Here is a 12,170-nt window from a genome sequence, read left to right as displayed (position 1 = left end):
AAAAAAGTGTCTGAAAAGTACTCCCTAAGAGAAAATTGCATCTAACAAAGCCCTCTCTCCAGTTGCTGCCTACCTCACCTCAGAGGAAAGAAGGGGCAGAGCGCTGAGAAGACCTAAGCATACAGACAGGCTCATTGTTATTCAACCCTAATTAACATCCTAACAAGCCATACTTATACTACTTTACAGAAATGGTTTTGACTATGACCAAATCAGGTCACTCACCAACAGAACTTCTGCCCATAGACTGACCTTCAGTCTACTGGCATTCATCTAGTTCCTTACTAATGCTGACACTAATCTAGCATGTGAGCCAGTTTGGTGTAGTGGTTAAGGCATCAGGCTAGAAACCGGAGACCGTGAGTTCTAGTCCCACCTTAGGCACAAAGCCAGCTGGGTGACCTTGGGCCAGTCACTTTCTCTCAGCCCTAGAAAGGAGGCAATTCTGAAAAACCTTGCCAAAAAAACTGCAGGGACTTGTCCAGGCAGTCTCTGAGAATTGGACATGACTGAACAGATTAAAAAACAAATCTAGCATGGGAACTGCCTCAACTAAATCAGATGTAAAAGAGCTGGATACTGTCAGTGTGTTAACTCCTAATGACCTCCCTGAGAGACATCATGGAAAACTGAAACTCGTAAGGGCCAGAAAATGAACTTTACAGGCCCTTATACCATAGATGACCATAACAGTGTCCTCTCCAAAAAAGAAAACACCTTTTTAAAAATCATCTTCCAGGATCATGGAAGCACTGTGTCTTTAAGCCCCAGTTTAGACAGATTATCTCAAAGGGTAATGTGGCAGCAGTGAAGACCATTGACACCTAGAAAATTAGCTCATCCTGCCCAATCTCTCAAATCAGACAACCAAAGAGGGTAACTAATGCCACTGTTTTGCTAAAGCTAGTCTTGAAGTCAGGCTGAGATAGATCTTGATAACAGGCCTCCGCCCAAAGTGTAATTCTAATGTATGGATACAAAACAGAGTGAAAGCAAAGAAAGATATGCTTTGTTTTGGAATGACCCTGATTCTCTTCCTTCTTGAATATTCCATTATGCCCTACCAAGTTTACGAGTGCTGTTCCCAGGGTAGCTGAAAACTCTGGATGGCACTGGTTCCTGCCGATATGCAGTGTAGTTCTTGCGCAGATCCCATATCTTGATCACACTGAAATTAAGGAAACAATTCTTCAAAATTCCATACAACAATCAAGCCTTCCTCAATTTGATGCTCTCGAAATATACTTGGTGTGAATTCAGCGAATCATAGTCCCAAAATATGTGACAGAAGTTTGCCATAATCCAGTCTCATATGTAATGCTCAGACCAAGAATAAAAGACTAATTGATGGACAGAATATACCTTTAATCAAGATATTTGATCAGCTGGCTGGGGAGCAATATAAATTGAGAATTATAATAATAGGAAGCATACTATGAATGTCTGTCTACTTCTCTACCAATTTATTTAACAGTTGTTATAGTCTGCCCAAATCAAAAGATTCTGGATGGGTTACGAAACATTAAAAAAAATCAGGAAACCAACCCTCCTCCAAGAAAGACACCACTAACACTTAACTAGGGTAGACGACTCAGTGAAATAAAACCATTTTATTTATCAAACTTTTTATTTATCAAACTTTATCGTCGCCCATCTCCCTCCCAAGGGAAGGGCAACTCCCATTTTCAGTAATCTTCTAAATGCCATGAGGGAGAAGGCTTTATGGACCGGGGGCAGGTCATTCCAAAGTGTGGGGGCTGCCCACAGAGAAGGCCTGTTGTCTTGCTCATGTCCCCCTAACTTCAACAAGAGGGCAACTCTTAACAGTCCTTCCCAAGATGTTCTGTCTAGATGGGCAGTGTCTGATGCAATCCAGTGCTACACCACATATGGCTTTGTAGGTCCTTTGTAGGTCATTACCAGGACTTTGCATTGGGCCCAGAAGTCTGGTGATAACCAGTGCAGCAACTTCAGGAGAGGTGTTACCTTGCAGTGGTGAAATTGATTCATCAGTAATATTGCTGATACATTCTAGACAAGTTGTAGTTTCCAGGTCATTTCCAAAGCGGGCTCCCCATTATGGTACTCCAGGCAAGTGGTGATCATGGTATGAGTTACCAAAGCCAGTGCATCCTGGTCTAGGGAGGGCCGCAACTAGTGCATCAGCTAAAGCTGAGCAAAGGTGTCACGATAATGGCCTCCACCTGCTGTTTAAGAAAGAGAAAGACCACCCCCCAAGGCACACACCACCTTTTATGGGGGAATATGACCACGTCTAGGGATCAGTGTTCCTGGATGTGTACTGATATACAGCAACTCAGTCTTGGAGAGATTTAATCAATTATAAATATAATATATTAAATATTATTTGTCACTGCTGTCAGGACATCACCTTCAAGCGAGAAGAATTTAAAGTACCCAAAGACTGAGAAATTATCTTCTCACTTTATTTAATTGCCTAGAAGAGACAGCAGCTACATCATGCCTTTGGACCCATATACAAAGTAGAAGCGTGTGTCTCACAATGCTCTGCTACCATTCAGCTACAGGATGGATGCTTACTTGAGAAACTGATGAGCTTATATTGACACAACTAAATAGGAAAATATGCTGATTTTTTTCTTCCCCCAGAAAGTCCTTATCCCCCAGATAAGAGGCGTTCTATGAAGATTCAGTTAAATTTCTCTACAGGAATGGTCACATGAGCAAACAGTCCAAAATTATAATTCCATATTGCTTCTCAAAAGGAGAATTTAAAAGATTTGTTGTGGATAGAAGTATTGACTATTACCCATCAACAGCCCCTGCTGAGATTAAGGTGTGTTCATCCTGAAGCAGTACCACTGTCACACTCTGCTGGAAGTCCTTAGAAAAGAGAAAGGAGTTCATTTCTGAACAGGCTAATACTATAACAAAGTTCATTTCAGTACTGACCTGGACATTCCATGTAAACAGCTTTTGACCCAGTTAGTAATTATTGATGTTTCAATAAATGTGGCTATATCTCAATGTTTGATATAACAATTGTGTATAAAGGGAAGCACACAAAGGAAGGCAGGGCAATCTAATTAGTACTGTATTCACATTTATCTACTGGTGAGCCCCACTGAATACAGATATACTGATTTCTAAATCAGCATGATTGAGATTACACTGTATGCCTTGCTAATTATTAAAACTAGCTCCTCAAGGTTCAATATCATTCACACCTACCTGGATGCAGAATGCAGCTGCAACCAGGACAATTCAATTTTCAGAAGTTCGTTCCCTAAGTCATTGCTTGTGAAATAGGTTGTGAAGTATGATGTAGTCAGTGCATTTATTTCTAGGCCTACCTTCCAAAGGACAGCCATAATGTAATTAGGAAACAGCTGCCTAACAGCTGTGGAAAGCAAAGGAAAAATATTTATTTATTTATTTATTTAATCAATTTATATGTTCACCCACTTGGACATTGGGATTCTGGGCTATGATTAAAAGAGATAGAAAAAAAACCCAACCATCAAATAAAAACAAAGCGCATAGAGCAAACAAGGCTAACACAACCATATTCCCATTACAAACAGGTTTATCTAACACCCTGGCTCAGTGCCCAGGAGAAAAGCCAGATTTTCAACACCTTAGAAAAGACCAACAGGGTTGGGACCATTTGAATCTCAGGGGGTATGCTATTCCACAGAGAAGCTGTGCCTCCTGGGACCCACTAGATGGCACTATTTCATACAGGAGTCACAAAGCATGTCAGATGTTGTTCAGATCTCTCTGCCCAACCCACCTCACAGAGTTGCTATTGTGGAGCAAATAAGAGGTGAGGGCATTATGCATGCCACCTGGAATTGTTCACTTAGAAATAGGCAGTTCCACAAATGACCCAGATATGGTAGAACTAGCCAAGGGTCTAAATCAGTTTAGGCAGCTTATTACTTTCCTGTTTTTACCATCTGCAGTACAGACCTGGTTCAAACCTTAGAGTTAAAGCACTTTTGCTTAAGAATCCAGAGAGACAATACCAGTCAGAATAAACAAAGCAAAATAAACAAAGATGAACAAGTTTCCCAATGTAGGAATATTTCTATCAGAAGAATGCATAGGAAAGGATGCTATATTTGTTTAAAAAATAGGCCTGTGAGGATGCACACATTCTCATTATGTGCTAATTAATAATTTCCTAGATATTACTAGAGGGTCACATGCATTAACATAATTCATTCAGTTCTTTTTCCCTAATATCCACCATCTCCCTAATAGATCTCAAGTTAGTGTGGCTGCCAAGACAGACCATGACAAAATATGGCCTTAAAATGCCTTAAAATTCCAGATTCTTACCACCGAGGGTGCAAGTCCTTTCACATTCTGCTTCTTCTTCTTTAGTTTGGATGGTGTCTTAGCTATGATATTGTGGGCACCACTTATTTGTTTAACTTGTCTGTAAAATCCATCTGAAAGACAGGATCAAGAAATTAAAGGGCCTTCCCTTGCCACTTGCTCATATATGGTAAATGACCTACAGTCACACTGCAAATTCATCCAACTTTATGAAAACTGAATATCTTACCTAGTATTAGTAAAGGATTATGTAATGGAAAGCACTGGAATTAAAACAAGGAGACTCAAGTTCATATCCACAAAACCCAGTGGATAATCTAGTGGTCATTGCCATCTCTTAATACCATTGCAATGATTTGAGAGGATAGACAGGGACATCACATACCTTTCTTATTGCATCGAGTGTCCCAGATCATGATATTTCCATCCCTTCCTCCAGTACAGAACACAGCTATAAAATATGGAATTAGAATACTTCATTGAAAAACAGATCCTGTTTATTAAGCCCTGGTTCAGTGATTCCTAAAATGCATTCCCTGGACCAATAGTGGTGTGAGAAAAATAAGTTTTCAGATGAATGGTCCCACTTAAAGCAAACTGAAACATAAAGGAATGTGGCAACAACCGTGGAAACTATCTCACACCAGGTTCTGCAGCATTTGCTAACTTTTATCAGGACATTCCATAGCAACCCATGAATCTCTATATTCAAGAAGTCTGCACCCTTCTTCCTACTAAGACAATGGTTTTCTTCAGAGTAGATAAGTAGGGCAGAAAGTAACTTGAGACCTATTGCTTATGAATATGTATGTATGCCTGTATCATCATATGAATATGTATGCTTACATCATTTCCTTTTCCTGTAATGTATAAATATCAGTGCATTCCTTCAGCCTGCAGGGGAGGCACCCACTATCTTGGTGAGAACTCCAGTGTGCACTCTTTAATAAATACTGCAGTTCATCGATTATTTGCTTTGGGTCCTGCGTTTGATTCCACAGTGGTCTACAGAAATCCATCTCAGCCTTCATACATTCATGGGCCAGAGCCCACTTGCCACCTTAGCCTCACTTCCCTGCAGGCACTGACAGTCCACGGAGAAGAACTCACTCAACCCTTGCCTTCTTGCATCCCCTGACAGTGAGCTGGTTTGCAAGAATGGATCAGTGGCTGAAAAGGGATTCATTGAAGCAAAGAAGTTAAGGGTATGCATAAAACAAAAATGTTTTGTTTCAAACTAGAACAAACCACTGCATTCCAGAAGTGTGGCCACACTGTTTTGGATTGGCTGTTTCTTCCACCACCCACCTGTGTTGGCCCATCTGCCCCTGATCTTCTCAAAACTTCCTTTCCTTCACCATTGGTGCATTAATGTCTGCACACCTCTGTGCCAAGGAAGACCCCCTTAGCACTGGCTTTTTCCCATTCATAACCCCCACTTCTGAGCAGAATAATTACATTTCAGTCCATATACAAGAGAACACTGGTTTATTCCATATACAGACCAAAACATCTGAAACATGTATCTTTCATTTGGAGCACATATTGATCCAAGTCAGCTGTTCCACGCATGGAACGTTTTGCACATCCCTAGTACAAATACAACATGACTACTAAAATTCAGCAAACTAACTATAGTAAGCAGATTCTGAATGCAGTTACTACACCATGCTGTGGCAAGAACAACAGTAATCTCACATGAAGAAAAGTGTGAATAAGAAATACAATTAATATTTTAAAATGGGATTTCATTGGACTGGAGATCCACAGATTTCTCCTGCAGAACATTCTAGACTGACAAATTTGTACTAAAAATGAATGTTCCTAGGGCCTGGGGTATATAAAATAATTTAATAAATATTAATATTTATTGTTGGATTAATGTTTTGGTACAAAATTTAATTCAGAAAACCTTTAAAAGTAGAAGTAATGGGAAGGCATTATCTTACTCACCAAAAATGTTAATTCCCATCCTCTTAAAGACAAAAACATGGAGGGGTTATTTGTTTAAGTGAGTGTTTGCCTCATTTTCTTAATATTTCTTTAGTTGTCCACAATTGAAGAAAGTTTGAGAAACCATGTTCTAATTCTTCACCTCCTTTTTGTAACACTCACCATTTCAAGTGCTAAGCATATTTTACATTTATAAATGCAGATGTTCTGTCCCAGATTTCAAAGTAGCCTAAACACATTCCTCTGCAGTTTAAGAGAGATTTTTCAATTGTACCTTGAGCTTTTCAATATTTTACCTTGAGAAATGATTGTTTTTGTAAACATGACAATGGAGTATTAGACTAGAATTTCTACTTTAATTATCCTTCCTAGTTCATCTAAGAACATTAAAAGGTCTCCAATGATAGCAGCACAGCTTTTTCACAATTTATGATTTATCAACATTGGCAGAACCATGGCACTTTGATGGTATGTATTTTGCACATAGGAAGTTCCTATGTTCCATTGTTTCTAATTTCCCCAAAAACTTCCATTTAAAGAACAGAATATTAAAGTTTACCTCTTTCAAATTTAGAAAAAGCAACTGACTTGAGACTGCACTGATGTCCTTTGCACACTCCCAGTGGTTCACCAGTCTTTATATCCCATACTTTTGCAGTTTGATCCCCTGAAGCAGTAACCTTAGAGAAAATAAATGCAACAGTTTACCACTGGAAACAAAAAATCATGGTACCTTTAACATCAACTGATGAGACAAAAGCATTTTTCAACAGATACATGAAACAAAAAAAGTGTTAATTCAATCTTACGTATATTTGCTCAAAAATAAACTCCAGCCAAGTTCAGTTCAGCAAGTTTAGACATCTAAATATAAGATTGGATATTGATGAAAATATAAATAATGCTTCCCAACAACAGATACGCCAGACACAAATATATTAAAGAATCAGAATTGGAAAGATTATATGGTTCAATCCCTTTTAAAGCAGGATCTAGAATGTAAGGTCCAACTGCAACATTGCATATATATAGTTTATAGCCATTGCTTTTCTCGCTAAACCAAAGGAAAGCTGATAAATCCTCAAGGAGGTCTAATTCACTGCTACACCAAATGAACTGCTGGTTTTAGTTCTATGTTTTGTGTTAGAAACAATATAAATCTAAGTTAAATTCACATACAGTATTACACCAAGCCACAGTGTGATTTCTTTAGCCAGACAAAGCCCTGCCAGCCTGCAAAGACAGGCAGAACCCGGGGTAGCTCAGCACTTATCACCCAGCCCCCCCCCCAATATCTTTCCTGTCAGAGGCTTTCTACAGATTAGATCAACAGGTACACAGACAGGTGATGGGCTCTGTCTGAGTCTCCAGCCCCTCCATCCAAACAATATAGCCCAAGCTTGAAGCAGCCATAGAAACTGTATCAATCCAAGCACAGCAAAAGAGGTGAAAGAAGAGGGAGTGGTGAATGGAGAGCTTGGCAGCAATGCCTAAGGCATTCAGGGAAAGGAGAAGCAGAGAGCACCCCAAGAAGTGGCTCTCAGTGATAATACTACCCACCCCACTCCTTTTGTCAGCCAGAACAACCACACTAGCTGCATTCCCATTTGACCTACTCCTTTCTAAAGTCACTGCTCTGAAGCCCCTGCAATTAACCACACCACCAGACTGAAGATGTGCACTTCAACTTGGCAATCAGCTACTAGGGGGCTGAACAAAGACAGCACTCAAGCTGTTCCCAGTCCTCCCACAAAAAGGGGCAACAATTAGAAGCCACTTCCACTTAACACTCATATTGCACAAAACAACCTGTGTCTCCTGCTTTTTATTCTTTTGCAATCAGACATAGACATTCTTCCCAGGAGGAAACAAATCAAGATATTGAAATGAGTACTTTGAAAAGAAGAGTACATGGAAAGACAAAGAGGTATGGTCTCATTGAGCTACAAAATGTTTTGTGCAATGGACTGCAGCCAAAATCTGCAAAAATGTCCTAAAGGGGAGTCTGTAGTCAATTTCAGCCTGAGTTAATTTCAACTCTAAAAGAATAGAAAAATTGTTATGCACAATTTGATACATTGTTATTGCACTATTGAATGACTGTGATATATTTAAGTGATTTATATTAATTTACTATGTCTTTAGTGCTTTCCCCCCCTTTATTTTTGTTTTGGTATAACAATTTAGTAACTAATTAATTTGTTGGATATCACTGTTTTTCTTTTATTTTTGTGTATTGTTTTTCGGTATTTCTCTTTTTAAAAATGCAATAAAGTAAAAATAATAAAGCAATTCATATATGTAAGTGTGTTTGCCTACTGAAATTTCAAACTCTGTCAATTTAAAAAAAACAACAACATTATCTCCTTGGCCCTTTTTCCAGCATGGAATACCCCTCTACCTGCTTTTATAAACCTCCGTGAAAAGTAAGCAAGCCAGCAGCTAGTTTCAAGTTCCCAGTGGTCCCCTATTTTGCTGTGTTAAATTCAGAAAACACAAGGGATTTCATGTTTTGCTCCACTGGAGCACAGAGAACTTAGGTATTTCAACAGAATGTTTGTCCTGAGCTGAAAACAAAACTTTTTTTGTATTTCATGCATGCCCTAGATTCTAGTCATTTCATTTATTTTCTGAGCTCTGCTATATTACTAGGCCAACTAATGTTCTTGCTAGACTATTAAGAGCCAGAGAAAGCATAAAAATGTATTAAAAGTAACAGAAATAACTAAAGAGGGATGGGATAGCATTATCCCAAGGTTGGGTCACATCCATGTCTAATGAAATAAATAGTGTTGATTTACTCACAATTTTGTGTTCATGGGGCATCCATGCAAGATCAAATACAGCATTTAAATGAGCCTGCCATTCTGAAGTGAAAGTGGAATATATTAGATCCAAATAAAACCAACCCCTTTGTAATAAAACATCCATGTATGAAAAATGAAGGCTATCATCTTTTATCAAATTTACAAAACAAGAGTACCACAACACTGTAAACACAGATTACTGCTTTTATCAAATAGTTCAACTACAAGGCTTTTTACCTTTAACAACCTTCTTGTTGCTTGATTGTGTGTGGGTATCATACAGCCTAACAAATCCCTCTTCATTGGCAACACCAAGTATATGCTGCACAGCTGGAGCTGAAAAATAATGTAGTAATATTTGTATTTTAAAACCTTTTAATACTTTTTTGATAATAGTCTACTATTTATCTTCATCAAAGAATTACTGTGCCATATATTTTCAGGATTAATCAAACAAAACACAGCATACAAAGGCCTTCTTGTAAGCTATATTAAGTTTTTCTTTTATTCTTATTATAACAAGAGTAGACAATCATCAGCTACTTTGAAAGATTGACTTAATAACTAGGAAAGCTACTTTTAAAGATTGACAGATAACTAAGCAAGCAGAATTCAGTCAATGAACATAAACAAGGTTTCCCTCTTTGCATCCTTCTGATACCCACCTTCAAAAGAGGATGGAGCATAGTCAGTTTCTTCATGCCTTAAGTGCTTTACCTTTCCAAGATTAATTACCTTCCTGCCTTTGCTGAAGTGACAATGTGTCTGTCCTACAATATAGTTTCTACTAAATTTCCCTAAGAAAAGTTTCCTGAAGAGTTAATCAAGGGCTCCAGTTAAAACTTAGCTACTGTAATCAGCTCTCATGGCTAGAAAATCTATTGTCTCTTTAGACAGATCCCGTACTGCATCCTCCTCCTCGTATAATGATTTTTATACCAATTCCTCACAGTGAGCTTAAATTGCTTTGGAACTTGCATTTCTTCAGCAGTTCACGACTAATTCCCACTTCAATAACAACAATAATTTATTAAACTTGCATGTTGCATGAGTTTCAACAACTCTGGGTGGCTTTATTCGCTAGCCATTTTCCTTCATTGTCTTCTTCACCAACTTCCATTAACCAACCTCCTGCCAGCCTATTAGTCCACTTCAACTGCCCTTCCCCCCATAAGGCACTCACTCTGCCTGTGAAAATCCCTTACCCAATTCTTTTCCCAAACTCAGAGTAACACCCATAAGTACAGTTTGCACTTCTGGGAGGTCACTTGAGAGGATGGTGGATGAGTATATCTTCTCCATTCTGTCATGGAAATAGTTAGATTAAATAGATGGCTGTAGGCTAGCTGGGAAATCAAAAAGCATCCCAGAAAAATATAATGCAAACCACTTCAGTACTGCTGCAAAGAAAACTGTAGGGATGTTTTCCACTCAAAAGGTAATTGACTCTATATAATTTACTACTAATCCTAAATCCCCATATGCATCAAAATGACTAGCCTTCACCTAAATTAGGCCCATATGATCTGAATGTTAGCAAAAGTTGACCAATGTGTTTTGTTTCATCCTTATGTATAGGAAGTCTTTCACAGCCTAGCATGTGCCAGTTTGTTTGGACAACTCAGATAGTTTCCACTTTTCCATTAGCCACTATGGCTTTGCATTACAGGAACTGTAAAATAAAAGTCACCATATCAGAAAAGCCTACCTTTAAACCAAAATAATGACAAACCTTACAGATGAGACACCCCTTTACCTGTTGAAAAGCTACAGCCAAAAGGAGGAACTGGAATTCCCATTTCTCCATAGGAATGATGGTCATCTTCCTTAGTACACTGATAGAGCCCTAAAAGATGGTGTAAGGAAAATCTTGGTGCCAAACCTACCAAAAAGGGAAATTCATGAAACAAAGAAATGTATTTATTTATTTAATTTAAAAAATTTGTATATCTGCCCACCTTATGGAACATAACCCTGGTTGGCTGACAGACAGTAATAAAACAATAAAAACAGTAAAAAGCATAAAAGCCAACTAAGAACCTTCTTGGTGCCCCTCCCAACACAACACATACCCACATGTGCAAACAAACTGTAGAGCTTTCCTGGACTTGTAGGAAAAGTGAGGTCTTTAAAGCTTTTTGGAAGGCTGGGAAGGTAGGGGCTTGTTGGATATCAGGGAGAAGGGTGTTCTGAAGGACAAACTAATTTTTTAAGGGATAAATGTTTGAAAAGCTGAGCAGCAGAATTCTGCAAACAGGTTTATAACATTTCTTCATGTATCAACATTAAGCACTACTTGATATTATATTCTCCCTGAATAAGTCTCCTAAACCACCTGGTGCCTTCTAAGTATATTGGCTATGTAGCTCCCATCATCCTCAGTCTCCACTGATCATGTCATCTGGAAATGTTATACATAGTCTAAGGTATGTATAACATACCTAAAGCACCAGTGGGCCAAGTTATCTCACCCACTATTCAGTCAAATATGACTTTGCTAAACAGCACATTTCTCTGATCCACTACAGTCCAGCCACCACACTCCCCAATTTCTAAACACTGTATTTTTGAATGCCTTAGAAGGTCTACAATATATCTGGGTTGAAGCATCAACATAAAGAATTAAGTGGCAGAGGAAAGCTTCAGTACAGATTTCTGCCTACTATTTATCTTGTATTTCAGTGAGGCGGGGGGAGGGGTCGTAAGCATTAAACTGCTGAGCCATTTAGCCGTTCCGGATAAGGGATTATTTGTTTACCCCAGAATATTCGCAGGGGGAAAAATGGGCAGCGAAGAGCCACATACGCCAGCCTCACTGAGGAAGCATAAGAGTTAAAAGAAAGCTCGACTTAAAGGCCAGTGGAGGAGCAATGAGGGTTGTTGTTATATTTTTATCCCGCCTTTCTTATTCTGTACATATATAACTGAAGGCGGCGAACTTACCTAATATTCCTGCCTATTTTCCCCACAACAACAACCCTGTGAGGTGGATTCGTCTGAGAGAGGATGATTGGCCCAAAGTCACCCAGCCGGCTTTCATGCCTAAGGCAGGACTAGAAACTCACAGTCTCCTGGTTTCTAGCC

General features: G+C 38.9%; 1 protein-coding gene across 1 annotated transcript in view; it reads right to left on the bottom strand.

Moving 5' to 3' along the window:
* The window catches only part of DTL (denticleless E3 ubiquitin protein ligase homolog), a 49,032-nt gene that overhangs the window by 36,682 nt on the left and 180 nt on the right, over positions 1 to 12,170 (bottom strand). Inside the window, exons 2-9 of the mRNA XM_063303223.1 lie at positions 10,843 to 10,968; positions 9,324 to 9,422; positions 9,085 to 9,146; positions 6,839 to 6,959; positions 4,712 to 4,777; positions 4,327 to 4,439; positions 2,792 to 2,865; positions 1,065 to 1,168 (exon numbers count right to left, since the gene is read on the bottom strand). Coding sequence (XP_063159293.1) covers positions 1,065 to 1,168; positions 2,792 to 2,865; positions 4,327 to 4,439; positions 4,712 to 4,777; positions 6,839 to 6,959; positions 9,085 to 9,146; positions 9,324 to 9,422; positions 10,843 to 10,968 — 765 coding nt within the window. The remainder of the gene's footprint in view (positions 1 to 1,064; positions 1,169 to 2,791; positions 2,866 to 4,326; positions 4,440 to 4,711; positions 4,778 to 6,838; positions 6,960 to 9,084; positions 9,147 to 9,323; positions 9,423 to 10,842; positions 10,969 to 12,170) is intronic.

Source organism: Candoia aspera, chromosome 1 (genome assembly GCF_035149785.1).
Source record: "Candoia aspera isolate rCanAsp1 chromosome 1, rCanAsp1.hap2, whole genome shotgun sequence".
Taxonomy (NCBI): domain Eukaryota; kingdom Metazoa; phylum Chordata; class Lepidosauria; order Squamata; family Boidae; genus Candoia; species Candoia aspera.
The sequence above is the reverse complement of the archived record's forward strand: the minus strand, read 5'-3'. Positions and strand labels throughout refer to the sequence as shown.